General features: G+C 36.1%; 2 protein-coding genes across 2 annotated transcripts in view; both read right to left on the bottom strand.

Annotated features, from left to right (window-relative positions):
• Positions 1-13942: 13942 nt before the first annotated feature.
• The window catches only part of LOC136851055 (serine-rich adhesin for platelets-like), a 35373-nt gene continuing 22880 nt past the window's right edge, over positions 13943-26435 (bottom strand). Inside the window, exon 8 of the mRNA XM_067125025.1 lies at positions 13943-26435. This exon is cut by the window's right edge and continues 866 nt beyond it. Within this exon, the coding sequence (XP_066981126.1) occupies positions 15222-26435 (11214 nt within the window). The 3' untranslated portion in view covers positions 13943-15221.
• LOC136851056 (uncharacterized) lies at positions 14311-15099 on the bottom strand. The gene has a single exon (XM_067125026.1). The coding sequence runs from the start codon at positions 15097-15099 to the stop codon at positions 14311-14313; it is 789 nt and encodes a 262-aa protein (XP_066981127.1).

Here is a 26435-nt window from a genome sequence, read left to right as displayed (position 1 = left end):
TACATACATGCATAAATGTATATATTATAACTTGGATACCACAGATGGTAGAATGTGTAGTATATATATTACCAAGAATATATATACACACATGAATATATTTATGAATGTTGTAGAATAGAGAGTCTATCGGTGTTGCCAACTGTGAATAATAAAAATCTAGCTTTGGGTACATATTTCGTTTTGTATGTGATATAGCAGTTTCTTACCTCCATTTTCCTCACCTTCTTCCTCCTTCCTCCTTCTCCTCCTCCTCCTCCTCCTCCTCCTCCTCCTTTGCATTCTTTTGCTCAATTTACCGTAAGACTTGTTGGTATATAGTGTAAAAAAAATTATGGTATTCTAACATAATTATACCAATCTCACAGTTAAGAATTAGAAGTTTCATGAAGAATCAGCGAATGCTTTCTTTTCCTTCCTGTTTACTAGTGTATACTCAGTATATACATTCTAAACACATATACATATATACATACAACAGTGATATATCGAACAAAGGAATGATTTTTTTCACGATTTGCAAGGGCTCATTATCTCAATAATTGTTTTTTTTTATTTGACTAATTGTACATTCAGCTTTTATCGTTTGTCATTGGAGACTCATTAGTAAAGGTGAAATCAACTTCTTATATCGTGTATGTATGTATGTATGTATGTTTGTATGTATGCATGTATAATTAGCCACGGTGCACTTGTTAAAGCATATCATCACTGATAGTGAGCTTTGAAAATAAAAACTTAAAAACCTCTTTTCTATTTGTAGCAAGACTCAGTTTCGCTGTTCATGAGACTGTTATTGTTCGGCTCGACTAATTTGTACCAGAGTGAATGGACTAGTTTAACCTGAATGTGTTCTTGCTAGATCAGACTAGTAGTTGACCCCCGGTATTCGCGGTGGGGATGAGTACCATGATCCCCGTGAATAGCTAAAATCCACGAATACTTGACACCCCTCTAAAAACTCTTTTAACTGCCTATTTTGATAGTTCAGACACCAAAAAAAAACTCTAAAAATACTTATACCCGAGTGTTTTAATAGTTTTAACACAAAAAATGCAGTTGGTCACGAAGATGATATGAAAATACAGCAACTATTGAATATTTCTCTACGAAAAATACAGCGAATAGACAAATTTTCCGCGAATAATGTGTATATACGTTCCGCTGGGAAAAAAATCCGCGAATAGGTGAAGCCGCGAATCCAGAATGGCGAATAAGGGGGTCCACTTATTACGACTACTTAATAGTTATTAGCTAACGTTAGGTTTTTACTTTTATTTTTCAGTACTGTGCCGCGCATGTCATTTAGCACAGCTGTTGGTGCATGTTCCTATTTTTACACTTGATGATAAATTTCGATGCATTTTCGTCACGTCGACATTCGGGTCTTCGCCGGAAAATTCTTGTACGCACAAAGAACTCTGACGCTTCCTTTTATCATTTGCGTCTGAGAACATGACTGGATTCTTCATTCAACTTCTAATTGTCATTTGTTATTGCATATTACCGGTAACTGCCAGTAATTGATCGGTCAGTGATTTCTCAGTCATTAGGTGACCACTTAGTTGTACGTAGGAAAATCCTAGCCATTAGAAATTGGTGTGTGATCTTCAATCAAAGGAAATTACTAACAGGTGTATTGTGATCAGATATTGTAAGTGCAGAATCAGTTTTAAAAAAGGTGTTCCTTCTGTTAATAAGACATGGATTCTTCAGTATGCTTTCCCTGTGTATAATTTTTTGCCAAAGACTAGTTGTGAATTTTTCGAAAAGTTTGATTCTCGATTCGTTGAGTTTGTATACCGTAGGAAAAAAAATATTATCTATGATTGACAGGACGAAATAATGAAACTTCATCTTACTTGTAATGAGACTTATAATAACACTGTTTTGACATAGATAAGATTTTATGAAAAGAAATTCACACTCGACAAAAATCAAAATTGTTGCTAGATGTGCTAAGTGTATAGTGTGTTAATTCAGATTGAAAACAGTTAATGCTGTTTATTTATGGTTTTATACCAAAGAGGGACAACTGTTTCATTTGTACCTGTCTAATTTGATTAAGAAAAAAGATTTCCTGTCAGTGCCAACTTTAACTGGGCCGGGAACATTGTTAAAGCTCACAGAAAGCGTCGTTTTCAATGTTTTTCATGAGAACCGAAATTAAGCTCTACTGTTGGAAGATCTGTGGCATCAGATGTTTACTAATGAAGGCAAAATGACTGGTGGCTTTTACCTAGAAGGTGATATGAGACGTTGCTTCTTTCATTTTTGGCAACGGGTAATCTACAATGTGACAAGGGGATGCTCATGGAAGAAAATATGATGTTATTAGGCTGCGAGAAAAAAAATTGTAATTTCAAGAAAAACATGACATCTTCCATGCTTATAAGAGAACATGCTAATCAAGGTTTAATGGAAAGCCGAATACGACAGTGTATCCATTCTGAAAAAGAAAACTCGAATCCATGTTTCATTCTTCAGAGAGAATATAAGCTCATTAACTACTTCCAGAGAAGATGTACGAAGCCATGAGCTGTTCCTGGGATAAATCTTTGTTATGAATGTTTCAAAACTGACAACATTCGTCATGGCTGATTTACTGGTGGAAGTCGTGATTTCTTGAGGAAAAAAATTCGCGATGTCCTGAGTCTCTGATACAAGAAAAATTGATGTCATTATAATCAACAAGCAAAAAGGATGTCATTAATCCTTCCACGGGACAAAGTGACATTAATTTCCCAAGGAAGTAAATGCATGGAATCATTAGTTCCTCTGGAAAGAAAAGGTGATGTTATTGAATTTGGCAGGGGAATATGATGTGACGTCATTATTTACTCCTGAGGGAAAACATGGCATTAACCTCACCTGGAAGAAAAATTATGCTTTCAATAATCCTTCCTGGAAGAAAATAATTAAGACAACCCCTACTTGCGAACGAGTTGCGTTCCGTACTGCCGTTTGTATGCTGAATTGTTTGTAAGTTGGGTACTGTACTCTTCATGCCTATTTAAGTACAGTATAAAGTATAAAGTGCTGCACATTTTTTCATCCTAAAACAGTACATTGTACATATAGTACTGTATGTACAGAACAGACCCGCAAAACAAAATTTAAACTTACAGGTGGCAAAGGGAAGTGCTCTGAACACAGTTTTAATTTGCGATCCCGTTTGTTTGTATCTGAATGTTCGTAAGTTGAATGTTCGTAAGTAGGGGGATGAATTTCAGGTAAAAAAAAAAGTTATAGTCATGAAGAAACTTTGATGTCACAGAATTCCAGCAGTGAGCATTGTCACTTTGCAATGAAATTCCAAGTTACAGGTGATTCCAGCAGTCAACTTTGTCAATTTATCGCATAAATTTAGACTTTACAGGTAACTCCAATAACACTTGAGGACAAAATGACACTCTCTATCCCAACAGGTTTATATAATGATATGTCATACACTCCCTGCACAAGGTGACGACAACTCCTGAATTTTTCCAAATTTCATAACACAGAAAAAAGAAAAAGTTCTAAAAAATCAGATACTAGTACATTAGTGAAATATATTTATTTTTTTACCAATAGTATGTATTGTATTTACTCCAAAATGCCACCAAACTATGTATGTTGTAAGTAAATAAGTATATACGGTGTGGATATGTGTCATCTGTATCGCCACTCTGTTCTCTACAGTCTCCGTTTTGTCATATTTTTGTAGAATTTCCATAACCACAGGTTGGGTTTCAATACAGCAGGTGACGTGGAAAGTTACACAAATATCGTCAGTAAATGTCATGCTCGGTAATTATGTTGGAAAGCGACTTCCTTGAGATGTCGGAATTTAAGTCTTTTAAAAAGTGAACTGCTTTATATAATTTTAAGTTGGCAGAAGTCATTTTAAGAAAATGGTTCAGTACGCAAAAATTATTATTATTATTATTATTATTATTATTATTATTATTATTATTATTATTATTATTATTATTATTATTATTATTATTATTATTCTTCAGATGAACCTTATATGGAATAAGCCCATAGGGGCATCGACTTGAAATTCAAGCTTCCAAGGAATATTATGGTGTTCATTCGAAAGGAGTAACAGCAGGCAAAGCAAAATACTGAAAGAGGAGACCAAATATTAGAAAAACAGATGAATTAACACGTAAATAAATAAATAAAAGTCTGAAAGAAGGAAGTGAATAAGAGACTCTTCAGATGCTTTGGGTAGTCAGGTGAATTCCCACTTCTCTGCCATGGGATTTAGAGAAATCCTTTGTTTCGAAAGAAATCAGTTTCTTTAGACTGTCGATACTAATTTTCTAATTAGGTTTTAGCCTTCATCTCAAATCAGAATAGAAGAAATTTCGGTATTTAAAAGAAAAAAATGCAAATCTTAACTGTGAATCCCTCTCCCTAGCCACCCACCTCTCTCTCTCTCTCTCTCTCTCTCTCTCTCTCTCTCTCTCTCTCTCTCTCTCTCTCTCTCTCTCTCTCTCTCTCTATTTAGTTTCCGGTGGGAAATATCTTCACATTAACTCATGATTTATTTCATTACTGTTCCAGGCTACTCTCTCTCTCTCTCTCTCTCGATTTAGTTTCCGGTGGGTAATACCCTAACATGATATATAATTTCTCAACTTTTGCATGTGTAACTAGTCCATTACATTTCTTTTTTAACTTTTTTGTTTATTTTTCAAATTGCAATCTTTGGCAGTTAAGTAATGAAAAACAAAAATTAAGTTTTATAGTAATAAAATAATAAAAAAATACGAATACTTAAATTCCGGAAAAACAAATTGTTTTGAGATTACATTCTGGAGATGTATTTCAAGAATAATGATTTCATATCTCAATACCCGGTCAACAATGAACTCTGCCAATCATTCAGTCAAGTCCTTAACTGCAGTTCCATGTATCCACGAAGAGAATGACCTTATGAGATATTTGATAGTTTTCCACTTTTCCTGTAAAATGCACAGGTGCATATGATAAAGCATATTCAGATAAATGTTATATGCATATATATATATATATATATATATATATATATATATATATATATATATATATATATATATATATATATATATATATATATATATATATATATATATATATATATATATATATATATATATATATATATATATATATATATATATATATATATATATATATATATATATATATATATATATATATATATATATATATATATATATATACATATATATATATATATATATATATATATATATATATATATATATATATATATATATATATATATATATATATATATATATATATATATATATACTCAGTGCTTGTCCCCTTTTATTGTGATGACTCAGCAGTTCAACACAGTCACATTCATCTTCATCGAGACTCATTTGCATATTCACACCCCTGGCATATACAAGTTTTGTGTACTCTCACCACTTACTTAATTTAATTGAATGAAGTTCAACAATACTTTGTCAGTAATGAATATTTTATATATATATATATATATATATATATATATATATATATATATATATATATATATATATATATATATATATATATATATATAAGCACTTTTCCTCATTATTAGGAAATTATAATTTAATATAATTCGATCATAAAATTTTCATGCATGTATTAATGGCCTAATTTCCACTTAGTATGAATGGTTCACCAAAATAACGTATGTAAAGTGTGAGTGTGAGAACTTGCTTTACTGTTCATCAAAATCTAATGTAACTTAATACTTATTTCATTTGCCCAATTGCTCTCTTCATGTCATTGTTTGTCATTGACACCTGATTGTCATTTTTATATTGACATCTCATGAAATTGTCATTTTTTATTGACAGCTCTTTAACTTGTGAGTTTTTTTTATTGACACCTCATTAACTTGTCATTTTTTATTGATACCTATTTAACGTGTCATTTTTGATTGACACTTCATTAACTTGTCATTTTTTTATTGACACCTCATTAACTTGTCATTTTTATTGACATCTAATTAACTTGTAATTTGTTAATGAAATCTCATTGTCATTTTTTTATTGACATCTTATTAGCTTGTCATTTTTTATTGACACCTCATTAACTTGTCATTTTTACTGACATCTCATTAACTTGTCATTTTTTATTGACATATCATTAACTTGTCATTTTTATTGACATCTCATTAACTTGTCATTTTTTTATTGACACATCATTAATTTGTCATTTTTATTGACATCTCATTAACTTGTCACTTTGTTATTGAAATCTCATTAACTTATTTTTTTTATTGACATCTCATTAACTTGTCATTTTTTAATGACACCTCATTAACTTGGTCATTTTTATTGACATCTCATTAACTTGTCATTTTTTAATGACACCTCATTAACTTGTCATTTTTATTGACATCTCATTAACTTGTCATTTTTTATTAGCATATCCTTAACTTGTCATTCTTATTGACATCTCATTAACTTGTCATTTTCTTATTGACACATCATTAACTTGTCATTTTTATTGACATCTCATTAACTTGTCATTTTTTTGACATCTCATTAACTTGTCATTTTTTAATGACACCTCATTAACTTGTCATTTTTTATCGACACTTCATTAACTTGTCATTTTTTTTATTGACACATCATTAACTTGCCATTATTTTACATCTCATTAACTTGTCATTATTTTACACCTCATTAACGTGTCATTTTTTGACACCATTAACTTGTAATTTTTTTTACACCTCATTAACTTGTCAATTTTTTATTGACACCTCATTAACTTGTCATTATTTTACACCTCATTAACTTGTGATTTTTTATTGACACCTCATTAACTCGTCATTTTTTATACCATTAACTTGCCATTTTTTTCGCCTAATTAACTTGTCATGTTTTCTGACACCTCATTAACTTAATATTTGTATTGACACCTCATTAACCTGTCCTTTTTTTTACTGATACCTCATTAACTTGTCATTCTTTTATTGACACCTCACTGACGTATCATTGTTCTTATAGACATCTCATTAACTTGTCATTTTTTATCGACACCTCATTAACCTGTCATTCTTTTGTCTCATCATTATGCAGAGAAGTTTTCTCTCTTTAGCCCATTCATTCATTTCATTTATCATATTCATCTTCTTCTCTTATTATCTCCTCTTTGTTTGTATGGGAATTCTGAACATTGAATAAAAGTGCTGAGAGAGAGAGAGATTGCGTCTAGAATTTTTCTCAGGGATTTGATTATAAAAACTTATTTAAAGTTGATATAAATATTTAATTAGAAGTTAATTGCACATATAATTTCATTACTGTTACATCTTTACAATTATATTAATTTTCTCTTGCATCTGAATCTACTTGCTGGTTATCAATGGACGGAAATCAATTCAGATTTCGTAAAATAATGTCATTGTATCAAAATAACTCTCTCCTTTCTTCTGGTCATTCATTGTATCATCAGCAGAAATTTTGCATCATATTTACAGTATATATTAATAATAATCCATCAATATATTGTTTAGTAATTTAATGATAGTCAAACATGGAGAGCAAATCCCGTAGACTATCTGCATATAAATTTAAAAGGTATTTTATATCAATTCTGTTATTTACAGTCGAAAGGCGCTTATAATCTTTTGATTGAAATCGAGAAGCGGCAGATAATAATTTTGCTTTTTGGCATTAATAGTGTGTATTCCTTGGCAAAGCCGCATTGTGTTGGGAAAGTAGTATTTTTTTTTAATCAAGTAAGAAACTTCTTGTATCTTAGTTTTCTTAAATAAAAAAAAAAGATTATAATTGTGATCTGCATAATTTTATTTTCAGAATCTTCCATTAATATTCAGCTGCTAAAATGAGTAACTCATTCAAATTTGAACGGGTAGTCTCCGGTTAACTATTAAGAAGCAAAAACCGTACTACGAAATTCCTGCTGTCTTAATTTCTGTCAACTCTTAGTCTGACTCTGTCTGTCTGTGTATTCATGAGAGGAATATATATATATATATATATATATATATATATATATATATATATATATATTATATATTATATATATATATATATATATATATATATATATATATATATATATATATATATATATATATATATATATATATATATATATATATATATACATACATACATACACATATATATACATACATACACACACACACCAAAGACCGCAGTATTTTCCACAGAATGAAGAAGTGCAAAGACATTAACATTCAAAGCAAAGCAAACCTCATCATCTCCAGTCTTGCAGTACTGTAGCCTCTGTATCACAAGACAAAGTTCATCCATCTCATTTGAGTCAATCTCATCATCCATCATCCATCCTTTTTCTCACTTTATCATTACAATTCCGCTTCTCTCCTTTCGCTCTTGCTTCCCATTCCACCTTTCACAGTAGATTTATCTACGAATTTATAATTTTCATTTTTTTGTATTTTGGAATCGATTCCCAATCCATCTTTCACAGTAGATTCTTCTAGAAATTTATAATCTTCACTTTTTTTGTAATTTGGAATTGCATCCCAATCCACCTTTCACAGTAGATTCTTCTAGAAATTTATAATCTTCACTTTTTTGTAATTTGGAATTGCTTCCCAATCCACCTTTCACAGTAGATTCTTCTACGACTTTATATATATATATATATATACAGTATAATATATATATATATATATATATATATATATATATATATATATATATTATATATATATATATATATATATATATATATATATATGTATATATATATATATATATATATATATATATATATATATATATATATATATATATATATATATATATATATATATATATATATATATATATATATATATGTACGTATATATTTTTTTTTCTGTATTTTCGAATCCGCTTCTTTCAATCCCCAGGATCGCTGGCGACCGACCTTTCAGATTTTTGGCATAATATTTTCCCTCATGAACCTCCACACGCACAAACGCATCGCTTCCCATAAGCCATCAATCAATCAGTTCACGTGACTGTGATTCTGTTGAGTCAGCACTTTCGTTCGTCGCTTGACTGTGATGCTGAAACTCCCGTCAGTTTTTGCTATATTGATTTCGAACCTTCAAAAAGGCTATTTGATAGATCGGTTCACTATAGAGGGTTTAGCGAGCTTCTTGTAATGAGACTATTTGATTAACTCGTTTGCCATGGAGATCACATGAAGCTGTTTGACGCATTTATTGGTTTCAGTGATTCAAAGAAACTGTTTGATAGAACTCTTGTGTAAACTCAGGTATGCTCTTTGTTAGATGTGTTGTGATTTCACTGGCAGTTTCACTAAGAATTTTTTGTATATATTTCTAACTTATAAATGCTATGTTAAATGAGGCTAGTCACTGAACTTTTCATTTAATGAATTTTATTTCGTATGAAAATTCAGATAAGATAATATATATAATATATATATATATATATTATATATATATATATATATATATATATATATATATATATATATATATATATTACAGGTATAATTAGAGGACTTTGAATGTACCTTTCCCTCCGAATTACAAAAGCTATGTCGGATAACCCATAGTGAATCCAAAATTGACCATTTTGATTAAAAAAAATGTAGAAATGTAAAATCATCACTAGTTACGCCCAAAACATTTTGCCACATGATTTTGTCCGTTGTGTTTCAATGAAGGTGTAATTTTTGACAAATTTCCCCAGGTGCTATTATTGACGCACGAGCCGAGTTTCAGAATGACAGTTTGCCCTGAACAGAGAGAGAGAGAGAGAGATAAAGCAGAATTCCTTTTGATTTAGAAGATTCCTTTTGACTGAATCTTGGTCGGGAGACGCTCCTGGAAATTCGTTATCGTTGGCGTCCTTGGAAAAGTCCTTCCGCCAGAAATGACCGGTCAGGATACCAGAGACATTGACCTAGCACTACGCCAAGTGACCTGACGCAAAGCGAGTGACCTAATCCAGTGTCAGAGGTGGATATAAGCGGAAGGTCAGGTCACGGTAGACGGTGCCAGGGACGACAGTGACCTTCACTTCTAGGCGGTGCCTATTCGAGGGAGTGGCACCATTTGAATGCGGAACTCGAGTGTCAGTGACCTGATATGAACGTTTATGATAACTGGTCACCACAAATGGCGCTAAAGACTTGGCAATTGATGAAGGCAATTGAGTGATTTATTGGCGCTGACTAGATGACCCGGTACGATGGAAACACGGAGACGGCTCCTGGTCTCACGAAAACTGGGAGTCGCGAAGAAGAACAAAAATGTCCAGAGTAAGGAATTGGTGAGAAGTGACATACCGAGCTTAATACGAGATTCGTTCGAGACTTTTCTCTGTGTTTTTTTTTTTCCTCGCCAAGAGATAAGGGATATCCAAAAGCGACCCCCTCTCTCTCTCTCTCTCTCTCTCTCTCTCTCTCTCTCTCTCTCTCTCTCTCTCTCTCTCTCTCTCAAAAGATATTTACCTGAAATATGAAATGAAAAGTCAAAACTGTTACTGTCCAGCTTTGTGACTCATAATTTTATGATTATAATAATGAATAGTAATAAGAAAAGAAGAATCATCATGAACGTTGTCGTGCTTTGTATATGTATAGAAGAGTATACACACTGGCTGCGCCCATGGTAAGGACGTCAGGTTGCGACCTCGTTGTCCTTCGAGCTGTTCAAGGGAGCGGGAAGGAGTATCTGGGATACCCTTCGCTCGCAAATGTCATTATTTTGTATCCTCAGTTTCAGGGTCAACGGGACAACGGGTTCGAGTGTATGTACTCTGGGCGCAGCTGGTAAAATATATATATATATATATATAATCTTAGGATATAACAGCCAAACCTTGATGACACCCCCCTTCTCTCCCCCCTCCCTCCCTCGAAAAAAAAAATAGAAAAGATGTTGTTACCCAATAAAGAGAAACCAACTGTTTTTAATGGTGAAATATTTGCTATACGAATTTTGGACACCGCTGTTTCAGACTGGGGAGAGAGACACTGTGGGTTGCCAAAGTCTTCTTTTCGCTTCAGGTTCTCTCTTTTACTGTCTCGGAGAAAAGTGATTTCTTGCGCTATTTATTTGCTTCTAATGAGACATTGATTACGCGCTTATCTCGCCAAATTAACATTCCGTGGAAGTCTGGAAAGGAAGTGAAAACCTTGACAAATATATTTACGGTCTAACAGGCACAGCCGACATTACTCGTCTCTCTCTCTCTCTCTCTCTCTCTCTCTCTCTCTCTCTCTCTCTTATCTATATATATATATATATATATATATATATATATATATATATATATAATTATATATATATTATACATATATATATATATATATATATATATACATATATATATATATATATATATATATATATATATATATATATATATATATATATATATATATATATATATATATATACATTATATATATATATATATATATATATATTGTTGATCATATATATATGAATTTGTAGTTATTCAAAGTTTTGATTGTTGACCAAAAGCCATCAAATTCAACAACATTGCATACAAAAAAAAAAAAACTGCCCCAGAAGCACACACACACACACTATATATATAATGTATATCTACGTCTGTTTGTTTGTCTGTGTCTGAATATTACAACATGCAAATCACCAAACACTTACAAAGAACACTTCTCTTTTAGTAAAGGTCCTGATGCTCTTTCATCACCCAGCGCTGAATGACCTCATAGGTCCCAGGGCTTGGCCTGCGGCCTAAATCGTATACTCTCATTCTGTTCTCTCATCGCCAGCCATTTTCCAAAATGCGTAGCATTTGGTAGTCGAAGCGTCCTTCCATTCTCATGGTTGCTACTGTAGTTCTCACTCTGTGATCTGGATTTCTACGCTGTTTAGGTATTTACACAGCCGCACAAACACGTGTACACACAAACACACACATGTACACACTAACACCTACACTTTTATGACATGCTTTGGATTTCAAGAGTTGAAAGAATCACTTGTAGCACATTTCTGTCTCTGTGTTTGTTTGTCTCGGTCTCATGCATGCAAGCGCTTGCGAGGGTACACATACACACACACATGCACACACACACACATACAGGACCAAAAAGCCTAAATATATTTCCACGCTCTTTCTGAGAACCGAAACGAAACGCGACTTTGATCATCCCAGCTATCTGTGGTAGTAGTCCCTTCTCCCCTAGCCCCCACCCCCGCCCCTTCCTCTAAATCCGGCCCTCCCTTCCTCCCACCCTCTCTCTCCCAGAGTTACTGTCTAAGAAGGTTTGCAGTATAATGATAGCGAACATTATAAGTATGTGTTTCATTATGAAGACGGCGATGAAACTAGCCAGGCAGGTCTTTATTACTTTTACATCACACAGAAGAAGAAAAGAAAGCTATTTAATAAATAAATGTAGTTCACTGAATATTACTTGCTGAGCACGAATGTATATCATTTAATTGTCAAAGAATTGTACGGTAAACGTATGATTAAACGATAAAAAAAAGACGAAGCTGGTTTTATTTTCATGTATTTTTCATGTGCTCGTATGTGGAACGTGAGACATGTTTTTTTTATTGGGTAATATTCTTAGGAGGCCGGAGATGATGTTTTATTCCAAATGAGATACTTCATTTGTCTTCCAGTCTAGGCGTCTGCTGTCAGGTGGACTTTCAAAGGCCATTATGTGTTATCTCCCAACCATTTCAAACTCTGGTAAAAAGTGTCAAGTAGGCGTTGCTCTAGGTTCTTTGCAGCGTGCCTTCGGCCCCTAGCTGCAACCCCTTTTATTCCTTTTACCCCACCTCCTTTCATATTGGCTTTCTTCCATCCTACTTTCCACCCTCTCCCGACAATTGATTCATGGTGCAACTGCGAGGTTTTCCTCCTGTTACGCCTTTCAAACCTTCTCACTGTCGGAGGTATTGTAATCAAGAGCCCCGCATTTGATTTCGGAGAATCTAAAGGTAGTACCTTTCACATTCTTTAAACTGATGGTCAATCTTTTCTCATCACTCTGTGGACACCAGTGAAACAGAGTATTAGCTAACTCTTTTCAAGGCCAGTGAGAAGCTCATTTGAGACCGATGGCTGCCTCGTTAAAGGCAAGTTGATATCAAACTTAAGCCAATCCGCCACAGGCGATTTCTCTGTTTGAGAGCATCAACTAACTCATTCAAGGACGTTTATGTACCTTTTGTGGTACATGAATAATCCTCTGGCGGGCATGACTCCGGTTATTGACTAGCCAGTCTAAGGCTATTGAGTAGAATGTGTCAGGTCAATGATTAACCGGTCTGAATACAGGAACTAGGTCATTTTAAGCCACCAATTCACTAACTGGTCTGAGTGAATCCATTTCTGGCCTGTCTCAGACCCATGCCTAACCAACTTGAGGTTACTGAAATTACTCAACTAATTTATTCTAAGCAAGAGGCTCGACTATTTGTGTAGAGACTCAAGGTGACTGGAGGTCAGATAATTCACCCATTTGAGAGGCCAATGGCTAACTTATTTCAGGCAAGTGATTATGCAGAGCCACATTCTCTTGTTTTTGTGGATTCTTTCATTCCTTTCATGGACCGATGGAATGAATGTAAATTAAACGGCGTCATCCATTTCAGTGAGCTTCAACAAAAGCTCTTGTGACTACTCAGTCGCTCGGTCAAAACTTTATTCTTTCGTTTGGAGCTCACCCGAACTGGACCACCATTTCCAGTGGAAATATGCAGGGAAAACTGCTTGAGAAGAACTTTACCAATTTATGCAACCACCCCCAAGCCCCCGAGGTGGATAAGGGCTGCACATGAATAAGTGAAAGGATTTGGAAAATGGAAGTTTTAGTGTGCTTCCATTCACTTTTGTTGCTTATCATTTTTAAGTCACCTCATGGCGCCACTGAGAGATGCTGAACAAAACAAAACTACATTGCATCATTTTATTCCTAAAGTACATTGACATCAAATCATACTGACAATACGAACATGAAGGGTGCTATTACAATCATTTTAAGAAAATAAAAATATAAAATCGGATGTGCTTCATCAATGTTTTCCTCAGAAATCATCAAGAAAATTTAATTTAAACTGAAATCTTTAATCAAGTGAAATTAGTGTCACAATCATGCAAAATTATGTTATTTTTACATAACGGGGAATTAATGTTTTAGAAACTTACAATCTCTTTGTAAATAATGAGAAAAATAAGTTATTTTTCAAGTTAACACAAAAGGGAACTACAGTTGCATACTTCGTAACTACCATTGTCAAATATGCATTTCCAGTGAGAAGGGCTATGGTCCTGACGACTCTTCAATCTTGGTGCCATTACGCGCAACATAGTACTCTTCGACTTTGGTAAACGTTACCGAATCAGCCATTTGTTTGAAATCAGTGATAAAAGTATCCGAAAGCTTTACAATCTCTTCAAGTATAGTTATTGTCATATTCTTCTCCATCAAGTCGTCGTTGTTGACGTTTCGCATCGCCGTTGCAAAGTCGTAGACACTGTGCCTCACCTCTTCAAACTTGAAGCTCTCCCTGGTTTCGCCATCCATGTAGTCGCTCTCGCCATTCGAATCACCGCTGGAGGCTGCAGCTGTCGTAGCTGTGGCCTGAGTTGTAGTGGTGTCATTTGCCATTGAGCCATTGGCGTTTTTGATTGCCGTCAGTAGCCTGTACGCTTTACATGACAAGCTCTGATTTTTGAGACAGTAGTCTGTTTCATTTGAAGAGGAGTTCCCAGAGGGTGTTGAGGAGCCAGTTGCCGTTGTTGCCGACGCAGCTGAAGATGTGCTCTTACTCGATGAAGCTTCAGTGCTGGCACCAGAAACTTGAGTGCTGCTGCTCGATGAGGATTCAGTGCTGCTACTAGAATTATCCTCCATTGTTTTGTTAGCAAGCCACCCTTTAGCAAATTCAGCTAGGCTTTTAACTTCTTCAAAGAATGTCATGTGGGACAAGTGGGCTGTTTGCTCATGCAACTCCTGTGAATATTTATCAAGGGCCTCTAGTGAAGTATTTGTAGCACTGGAGGCTTTATCAATTAGCCCTGTTAAATTGCTGAAGGTTCCCCCTTTCATCTTCCTTGCATCCTCAGTTCGTAAGAGATCAGACAACTCTTTCTGATAACCTCTAAGACTTGAGACCTCATAATCCTTAATTTGTTTAACATTTTCCCAGCCTGCAACAATGCTGGAAGAACTCATATCAATTTCTTGGAGTCGAGCTTCCACTGCATTCTCGTTTGCAGGTTGCATTGTGCCATTAGAACCACCTGATGCTGGTGCAGTTGTCGTTGGGCTTGTCCTGTGCTGCCTCCTTCCTGGTCTGTGTGATTTCCTATGACTGTTTTCAAGTCTTCTAATCCTCGAGATGCCGTAGAATACCTGTAAATTGCTTCCTCTAGGCTAGCTCTTTCCAAAGCTTCTTCATAGTAAACATCACTAATCAACTCAGACACCGTACGATTTGCTTCATAGAGGCTGTATTTCCACATGTGAATTCCTTCCATTTTGCTACCACTGGACATAGATTTCCTCTGCAGCGCAAACATGGAGTTTTTGAAACCTGCTACAGATCTGGCATCAACCGAGTCTTTGTCAAACGTCCAATACATAAGGGTATCAGAAGCTTCATTAAACACCATACCAGTGCTATTATTAGTGGCACCCGAATCAGAAGTGGAGTTAGATCCTGTTCCATTGCTTCCACCTTCAGACATTTCAATTATCCTCATTGTATCATTATTTATATATTCAAGGTAGTCAGCTGCATCTTTGGCAACAAGAACTCTCGTGCTTGCTTGACCATAATACTTTAGGATTTCACTCATGTTATGCAAACTGTCCTGTGTACTTTGTACCATTTCTTTGACAGCAGCGAGTTCAGTTGCATTAACACCACTACTACTCTTAACTCTCCCCTCTATATCTTCAGTAATTCCTCCAAACATACTGAGCATCCCTACATGAATATTAGAAACATCATCTGTCGTGAGCAGCAGTGTTTGAATGTCTATTAGCAATGTATCATTTTCTGGTCCTTCACCAGAGATGCTCTCCAAACTTGTAAGGTTATTTGATAAATCTCCAAATGCATAATCCAGTTCATGAAGGACATAGGCAATTTCTGAGCTTCGACCAAGGGACTGCATCCAGGAAACCAATTCCTTATCATAATCACCACCTTCCATACCCTTAGAAAGTAGTTCATAATGGTGGGCTTGGGAAGACAGAAAGCCATTGTACTCATTTAATTCCATTGCACTGCTTTCCATTACTGTTCTGAGGTCACTAGCATCAACAGGGCTACCACCCTCTGTACTGCTTGAACTGAGTTCATATGCATATGTCATGCATTCTTGGACTGTTCCTTTTGTCAAATGATTATGTCCCTTGGTAAAGTTAGTATAACATTCCTTAATGTTACCTATTATTCCTGTAGCCGCAGAAGGACCACCATCTTTTTCCATTTTTTCCAGTGCTGATGTTATGAGGTAATTCATAAAAGTAATGCTTTTGAAGATGCTGTATGATTCTGTGACTTGAGCTGCTGACTCTTTCGCTTGGGAGGCTAATTGCAACTCTCCTGACTTGGAGGAGAACTTTCTTATGAATCCAGAAAGGTCTTTTATCTGAGATCCCTCTTCCACACTCATAGTTTGTAAAGTGTCTGTATATTTCTCCAGTTTCATAAGATCTTCTTCTGTTAGAGTAGTTCCATTGGTTCCCATGCGCTCAAGAATCACCATAATGCCATCAACTAATTCGTTTCCAGACATAGCTTCCCCACCTTGACTTGGCTTATCAGTTGAACCTGTGGTTGCTGCTGGGGTAGACCCGCCTGATGGAGAATTACTAGTCTGTGAACCACCAGAAGCTATACTGTCCTTCTTACTCATGAAAGCTTGGAGAGTGCTGTCAACAGAACTTACTGATGCACTTGCTCTGAGTGTAGATTGCATTTCTTTGTAATACTTTGAAAGCATCTCTGACTGCATACTTGACTCTTTCAATTGACTCATCATGGAAGAAACCTCTTTCAGGTATTTAATGCCCTTTCCACTTTCAGCTTTTGTTTCATTTAATTTAAATTCACCAAGTTTTTCAGAGAGATCACTTGGAATTGACTCAAGGCTAGAGGCGAAAGATGACATGTATTCAAATGCTTTTTTAACACCATCAACTTCTGTATAAGATGTTGCTGTCATTGTATCCATAGAGAGTTGATCTAAATATGATCCTGTAGATTCTATGATTGCAGCAGACTCACCCAATATCCGACTGGCTTTTTCGCTTATGAATGCATTCATTGCATAGCCTTGGTAATTCTGGGAAGAATACTTAAACAACGCTAAACTTTGTTTCATATTTCCAAGATATGCTATTTTACTACCATACTGACTTACAGCATAGCTGATCATACTTTCTTGCTTAGACAGTTCTCTAATTTCACTTGTGGTGATTGTGTAAGCATTTTGTTTTAGCTGATTTAGTTGCATGCTGAGTCCTGATATTTCTGAAACAGCTTTGAGAGAGGAAGAGGTATCTGAGACTTTCACAGAAGGAATGGCACTCATCATGTGAACAGCAGTAGCCGCAGCTTCCTTAAACGTGCTGACTTGACGCATGGCTTGGGATTCCCTGGCTAAATCTTGGAAAATACCAGAGAGCTTTTTAAATCCTTTAATTGATTTGCCTTCAGATACTTTTTGCTTTACTGCCATAATAAATGATGTGGAATTGATTTGTTTAAAGAATGCATCAACTTCTATGTCAGAAGCCGAGGTATTTCCAACTGCCTTCAGCATATCCTCAACCTCAGGTACTGTTTCTTCACTTGCAGAGCTTGACTCACCAGAAGAAGTCGTCTGGATGAAATCAGACATTTGGGATGAGAAGTAATAGATTTTATCTGTCTTTTCATTTTCCTTGTCAGCTACCATCCAGGACTCTGACATTGCCTTTGCAGTAGCTACACTCTTCTGAGCATCTGACAAACTTTTGCTAAGCATATCAATTTGGTCTATACTTGATGAGTCTTTAAGAAGAACTTTAAGTTGTGAAAGCTCTCTTGCATACCCTTCCATCTTTGCAATCTGAAATGTGCTTAGCGTTCCCATTGCCATTTCATCAACTATCATTAATGAATTACCCACAATTTTTTCTAATCTGCTTGTGGAGTTAGATCTTGAACTTCCGGTTAGGGCGCCTTTGACACCCTCAATACTTGTTGTAAATTTCTCCAAGGCTGTCTTTGCTTTTCCACTGTTGTACAGATAGTCTTGTGTTTGAGCTCGAGCCAAAGCCCCTTCATCTGTTGACTTTTGTAAGACTTGAGTAACTGGGACCTTAGAGTCCATCAAGAAATACTTCCATATGTGGAAGTCAGCTACATTTTCTTTGTCTCCAAGCTTAAAATCACTTAGTTCCATGAAAGCAGATCTAAGCTGACTTAGGGAAGTTTCGTCAATCTGAAGAGTTTGGGTGCTCGAGCCTATGAGGAATTCAGTAACTGTAGTAATATATTGCATGTATTTCTTGGTGTTTTCACTAACCTCGGTTCCATCAGACTGACTTCCTAACTTCTCGCTTATATTCTTGAAGAATGTGCCAACTTCATCAACAACGTTCGCTGTTTCTTGGTATGTTAGTACGCTCTGACTGGCTTTAGCATATTCACCAAGTGATGCTACTGTTTCACTGAACATTTGCTCCGTCTTTCCAATAGACTCTAAAGCAGCATCAATCTGTTTGGTGTCAATTTGAATTTCTTTGCTCTTTGAAAGCATTTTCATACGGCTTACATATGAAGCAAATGAAGTCAGGAAACCAAGGCTGATTTCTTCTGTTTTAGATTCTGAAGCTTTAAGCATGGTTGACAAACTTGTAATAATTGATTCCACTTCTTTGCCATCAGATTTCTTAGCATCATATGCACCCAGATCATCATTTGTAGCATCTGAAGAACCACCTGTACTTCCTGTGCCCTGTCCAGAAGCTCCACCACCTGATGCCAATGTCTTTATGGATGCAAGTGCTTCTTTTGCATCTGCAAACAGAGCGCTGCTTGACTGCATGGAATAATACTGCTGAGATGTGCGGAGAATTTCTTGCTTCATTGCATCCTTTGCCGCCTTCACTTGACTACCGAATGATGTACCAGAGACACTAGAACCGCTAGAACTCTGAGACATACTGCCTGAACTCTGAGACATACTGCCGGAACTCTGGCTACTTGAAATGAAGGAGGACTGGATAGTTTCAGATTGTTTGATATCACTGCTTACTTTGCTTACTGATTCTTTGAGTGTAGCCACATCTACTGTCTCTTCTCCCTTTAGAGCTTCCTTTAGATCATAAGTTAATGAGCGAAGAGTGGATACACTATCAGAGGTGAAAGATGCAGCACTTTTGTAGGTCCCAAAGAATTCTCCTAATGATGATATAATACTAATGGAATCTGCTGACCCTTTGCCTGTTTCAGATAGAGTTTTTATGCTCTCTTCCAAGGATGTCATTAGAGTACTTGCTTCTTGAGCAACGCTAAATGATTTTTGGGCTGAAATGACTGAATCCATTCTCTGGATAGATTGTGACATTTTTTCTGCAGCACTTGATGTTTTGTACATCAAATCCTTAACTATACTCTTATCAACAGATTTCATTTTCTGTTGGAAGTCACTTTGAGTAAACTTTTGAATTAACTGTGAGAATTTTGTGCTAAAATCTCCATTAAATTCTCCCATATCAAATGATGATGAACTAGTCATTTCCATTATAGAATAGAATAGCGTGACAGGATCCTCCTGTGACAAATCTCCTGTTCCAGTACCAGCACTTGGGCCCTGGGTATTTCCTGTGGGCCCTGAAGTGGTGGCACCAGCCGAATCTCCACCCTCACCCTCCATTTCATTAAGGAACATTTCTAGACTTCTTGTGAAAGTGGAAGTTGAACTTTTAACATTCTCTATCACTCCAGTGGTTTCAGCATTTTTAACAGTTTCGGCTGATTGCTGCTCTAACTCACTGAACTTTTGTATAAGGCTGGAAACTTGTGAGAGGTATTTGATTCCCTTACCAGCAGCTGCCTGGATAGACGAGAAATCAAATTCTTTTATTTTCATGCCAAACTGGTCATCAAGGGTACTAGAGTCATAGGCATAAGACATGAGGAATTTGTATGCATCACTTACAACAGTATTTTCTTCAACATCCCCTGACCCAGCAGGTATCCCTTCCATGATCTTTTTTATACTGGAAGAGAGTGACTCCATTGATTCTTTTGATTTTGTCAATATATCAGCAGATTTTTTAGAGCTTTCTACTTCCATTTTCTTCTCCACAAGTTTTGATGCCCCATAACTAAACTGAGCCATTTGATCAGCAACAACTGACCCATATGCCACAGATTTGCTCCCTGATTTCTCTATGGCTGCCTGAGCAGTAGAGATTGATTTACTTATTTGGGAAATTTCAGTAATTGATAGAGTTGAAAAATCAACAGTCTGCAGCAACATGCTAAGGTCTGTCACCTCCTTAATTTCTGTAAGGTCACTGTCACCTGAAGTTTCTGAGAAACTTGCAAAAGTAGAATATGAACTATCAATAGTTTTTTTGGTGTTACTAGCAAGTACTGCTTGCTGCTCTTGCCTCTGTGTTTGCTGAGCTATGGTCAGCTCCGTAGACACAGACTTGGACTTTTCCTCAACTAGAGTTTTAATATCATCATACCCTACAATAGCCTCAGTTTTAACTATTTCTTCTACCATTTTCATGCTTGCAACATATTCTTCAATAAGAGCAATATCTTCTTTGGTATACTCAGTCTTGGTGTCTTCCATGAATACTTTAATATCTTTTATGACTGATGCATCCAGTGTTCCAGAGGTTGCCTGAGAACCTGTTTTCTTATCAATTTGTTTGAATATATCTTGCATTTCCATTAGCTTCAGATCAATTTCTTGCAAAACAGACACTACATCAGAAGATTCTTTAATGCTTAAAGATTCTGAAATACTTGATGAAAGAGAAGATTCAGCTGATTTTACTTTCATCGCTAAAGAATCAACTCCTTTTACGACCATGTCTTCAGTAACATTTTCACTCAACATGTTTAGCATTTGCACATCATCAGTAAGGGAACGAATAAAGGAACCAGACGTTTCTTCTGTTGCTTTGGTAATTTTCAAAGCTAAACTTTCAATGACAGATGCATTACCAGTGAAAGGTTTTGTGCCTTTACCCTGTTTCTTTATTAGTGCATCTAGAGAGGTTTTGGCTTCTGTGACAAGTGACAGGACCTCTTTCTTAGCAGTGGTAGTTGTTGAATACTCACTATAAAATTCATCTTCCAGTACAGCTTGAGATAATTTCTCCACAAGATATTTGCTGGATTCAAGGGCAATGTCTAGACCTAACACTACGACTCCTGCAGCAAATGCTGTTGTTTCTAAGATACTCATATATGAGGTATACTGTTCTACATCCAGTAGAGTAGCTGTGCCATCCTCAAACTTGCCAAGAATTTTAACTACTTCCTCCAGTTCATACACTGTCGTATTTTTAGTAGAATCTTTCACATCCCCAACTTTCTTTGAAATCATCTGGAATATATCTGTAGAATTGGCAACTGCTTCCTCAGCTTGCTTTCGAACACCCATCTGTTCTTCCCTGAGACTCTCTTCTTTCATAGCCATGATTTCAGTAGAGGTCTTTTTAACTACTTTTTCAGTTATAGTAAGAAGTGTGTCCATTCCTCTGACAGACTGTTTTCTTGCTAATATTGTTGACAATTGAGCAGTTTTCTCTTCAAAAGTCTTGAGAGATTCCTCTGATATGCCTGCAGGATTAGATTCAAATGTAGACATCAGAGTGATGATATCACTGATATCAACGTCTTTGCTGTATTCTGTGCCTTGCACTGAGGTTGTTATGTCTTGGACAGTTTTCTGCACCTTCTCAAACAATGGTGTTGCTTTCATTAGTGTAGAAGTCGTACTTGCTTTTGCTGCACTCTTTTCCAGTTTGTAAATCTCTTCTGATGTGGTTTTTTCTACGGTAGCAATTGATGTGGTTATTTGTTCTTTAGTGGATTTTGCAACCTTGATTCCTGAAGAGAGCTTGGATAGAGTAAATGAAAATTCTTCAAGCTTCGTAAGAGTTTCTTTTGTCATTGTAGTTACGTCTTCTGAAATACTTCCTAAAAGTTCCTTGAACATAGAGAATTCTTCTGCCTCAGAGGTGGCTTCCTGAACACCCTCCATTGCGCCCTTTATGGATGCAATAGCAGACTGAATACCTGCATACACTGTAATTTTTTCTTCTGTACTACTTCCTTGAGTTAGAGTTCCACTGCTTTCTTTCACTTCTGCGGCTTTGCTAACAGATAATGATTTAAGTTTCCGAAGTCCCATGATACCTTTGCCCTTTTCAGTTTTAGTTGACTTTACTCTTGAAAGGACATCCTGTATTTCGGAGAGCTGTTCTTTTGTAACTGATGTTGCTGAAAATCCTTGTAATATTTCTGTTAAGTTTTTGACATTAGGATCATCTGTTTCTACACCTAGGGACAAACCAATATCTCCTTGCAGCATGTCAATAGTGCTTGTGATCATTGTCATAACCATGGAAGCTTCTTTGAAGACTGCAGCTGTTGCAGCTTGTTCAAGTGATGATGCAGTAGACATTAACTCTTTTGCAACAATATCTGTTGCACTTTTTACACCATCCATTGTTGATTTAAGACCTGCAAAATCTTGACCTTTAGTAACTTCAATTGTTTCAATCTTCGTAAGTATATTCTGTATCTCTGTCACAATTGTCTTTTTAACTTCTCCAGTCTCAGAGATGTCCTTGAAAATCGAATCTAACTTAGCTATATTTTCATCTTCTTTAGGAGCACCTGCAGGAGTTCCAATATCTTCTTGAAGCTTAGTTAGCACCTCCTCGACTTTCACCAAAGTAGTTTTTGCTTCTTTTAATGTACTCTCTGTTGCCTTCTTCTCTGATAACACTTTAAATTCTTTCAAACTAACATCTGAACTTTCCTTAACAGTCTGGGTTTCAGCAATAAGGGATTTGACAGCAGTAAGATCCACTTTAGCTTCATCATAAACATAATAAAACTCCTTCATTATATCGTCTAGTTTATCTAGAACGCTAGAGCCAACAATATCAGTATCAGATGCTTCTTCTAGAACTGATTTAAGATCATTAAATACAATTATTGTTTTGGGTTTACTGGGATCTGGAGTTGTATCCCCGCTGGACACTATTGAAGAAAAATGTTCTTCTATTGATGATAATTCACTGGCAACATCTGAGAGTTTTGAAGTCAGTGAAGAGAGAACATTTATTCTTTCCCGAGATGTGGCAACAGAAGTAAGAGAATCCTTCTGAGATTTGATGGCTTTCGTTGACTCTTCAGCAACATCTTTGAGCCTGTAAATACCACTTATTTCCTTTCCCTGTTCAACTTTGGTATCTTTGAGAGTTGTCAATACCGTCTGGAGTTCCTCCTTTGTTGCTTCAGAAGAAAATATTTTTTCCATAATTGCTATAACTTCAGTTAAATCTCCAGTAGCATCACCTGTCACAGCAGCTCCTGCAATTGTTGTTACCATAGTAGTCACCTGCTTTTCTATGTCTCCTATAATAGATTCGAGTTCGGTTAAGCTCTCCATATCCGCTTCGAAAGAAGTGCTATCTTTTTGTCCTTCTAGGCGCATTTCAGCAGAGTCCTGCGCATTTTGCGCAGTTTTCTGAGCTTTGAGTAAGTTACCAATACCTTTACCTGACTCCAGGTCATATACCTTTTGTATTAATGTAAAGGAAAGTTCTTCTATGCTGGTAATATCTTCGTCTGAAAGAGAATCTACGTTCTCTGACATTGTTTCCATATATTTTGTAAACTTATCAAAATCAGCGTCATCTTCTCCAATTAGCTGTGAAGTTTGAAGAGTTGCAGTAGCGACCTGCATTGCCTCTGTGAAAGAAGTCACAGCTGATAAAGCTTTTCCCACTTTTTGGGTAACTTCCTGTGCCATTTTCTTTTCATCAAGCTTTTTAACCTCTTCCATAACAACGTCATTAGCTCCTTTAGCAGCTGTAAGAGTCTTTTCAGCCTCAGCTGAAGTCTTTTTGGTTTTTTCAACCGCCTTCAGGCCTTGAAGTATTTTTTCTAATTCACTGGTAGATGTAACCGATGAAACGTCTTTGGACACGGTCTCCAAGGTGGTTCTCGCATTTGTGAATGTTGCGTCACTAGTTGTATCAGTTTCTGTGAAAGATGTAATTTTTGTCAAAATAATTACTATCTCCTCAGTGTACAGCGATAGGTCACTGAATTTATCCATTTCAGAAGATGCTTGCGCTAACTTTTCTTGCTCTTGAAGAGTTTCATTTACAGCTACACTTGCAGAATCTGCTTGCTTCTTTGCCTCCTCAAGGGTATATTCAGATCCTGTGTACTTTTCAGAGCCCGTAAATGAATTAACAAACACTTCTAAATCTGATTTGAGGCTTTCTATAGCCACAACATCTTCCCCAGTAGCAACATAATTTCCATCTTGAATCTTTTCAAAGAATTTAACAATGTCATCGATTACAATTATGGTTTCTTCTGTTACTTGTTCCTGTGTTGTTGCAGAGATTGTGATTTCTTCAAACAAGCTTTTAATTTCAGTAACTTGTGTTTCAATTGACTGTAGGAGGGTGACTGCACTTTCAGGCTTCTCAGCTTTCTTAATTTCTTTCTCAGCCACTGCCATCGCAAAGCTTACTTCTGAGAGACCCTCTTCCAAATTAGACACTTTCTTTGTTTCTGAGCCATCTTTATATTTTTTCACAACTTCTTCCAGAGCAGCCACCGCTGAGGTAAGCTGGGTCACGTCTTCTTTTGTAATGGTTGTTTTCTTCTCCATAACAGTAGTTGAGGATGTTATGATAGCTTCAATCTCAGAGGACGCTTCAGCAGGACTGTTGTCAGAAGATGCAGACGTGATATCACTCAGTTCAAAGAGTAATGATTCTGCAACGGACAAAAGTGTTGTACTTTCTTCGAGGAAAACTGCAGCTTTGGTAGACTCAGCTGCAGCTGCTTCTTTTGTAATTTCATCACTTATATCTTGTTTCACTTTTGTGATCTCGCTCAGCATGGTATCCAGACCAGCTACTGCATCCTCAGCTGTGAGTAACTTCATATTCTCAAACTTTCCACTTAGAGAATCATACTGGCTCATCGTTAAAGAGGACGCTGTTAGTGATGACATCTCACTGATCATTTCTGTCACTGTTATATCCTCATACTTAGTGGTACTTGTGGTTTTCTCTGACAATGCTTTAGCAAATTCTTCTATATCTCCTAAAAGCGTTATCATGGAGTCCATAACTTCAAGTTTTTGTTGACTCTCGGATGCTTTCTTTAACAAACTCTCGTCAGCTTTTGTTTTTTCTACAGCCTGCTTGGTTACCATAGTAAGTTCCTTTAGTTTACTGACTGATTTGACATCACTCAAAGACTGTACTTCTTTGGTAAATGAAGTGAGTGTACTCTTGATTTCTGTTATTGTCTGCTCAGTAACCACTTCTGTCTTAGATACCACCACTTTCAATAGGCTCTGCAACGTAGAAACTAATGTTTCAATAGCGGTTACCTTGTCTGTTGAAGATGATTCCTTAACTTTTGAGCTTAGTTCTTCAACAGCCTTTTCTACATCCATCATCAATTTTGCTGTTTCTTCAGCAGCTTTCATTTGCTGAAGCTGATCCTCTTTTTCGGCATAGGATGCCATCTCTTCTGTTGCTGCCGCCTGTTGTTTTTTACCCTCTTCTATGAGTTTATCAAGACCTTCTATACCTTCTGCGGCCACACTGTTCTTAATTGTTTCCATGGTAGATAAATGAGTCTCGAGGGTTGCAACAGTAGTTTCTGTGAACCCAATTGTCGTTAAGGAGGCAAGGAAATCTGTAACAACTGTCACCTCTTCCTTGGTCACTGTAGTCTGGCTCTGTTGTGTTTTTCCCTGTATTTCTTCTGTAACAGAAATAATTTCTGAGATGAGATATTCTGCTGTTGTGAGGATATCTACTTTTTCAGCGATTGCAGCTTCAGCAGCAGATGCCTCCTTTGTCATAGTGACTTGAGTACTCAATTTTTCACTTGCAGCCTTTAATGCCTCAAAGCCTTTGATGTCAACTGGACCTTGTTTTAATGCTTCTATTATTTTATCCGCATCATCAGCAAATGCTGACAAAACTGCAACCTGCTCTTCGGTAACTGATTCAATGGAAGTGGAAATAGTATTCATTGTGCTTACTATTTCTGCCTTAATTGTCATTTCCGTAGGTTGCGCTGTAGACTGTGATTGTTTTGCAAGAGCAGATTCTATGCTCTGAATGCTTGATTTAACTGTAGT

The sequence above is a fragment of the Macrobrachium rosenbergii genome, chromosome 23 (genome assembly GCF_040412425.1).
Source record: "Macrobrachium rosenbergii isolate ZJJX-2024 chromosome 23, ASM4041242v1, whole genome shotgun sequence".
NCBI classification, from domain to species: Eukaryota; Metazoa; Arthropoda; class Malacostraca; order Decapoda; family Palaemonidae; genus Macrobrachium; species Macrobrachium rosenbergii.
Note: the sequence above shows the minus strand (reverse complement) of the source record. Positions and strands in the feature narration are given on the sequence as shown.

What these genes read in the sequence shown, in the direction of transcription:
- LOC136851056 (XM_067125026.1), bottom strand. Translation starts at nt 15,099, where the DNA reads ATGAAAGGGGGAACCTTCAGCAATTTAACAGGGCTAATTGATAAAGCC.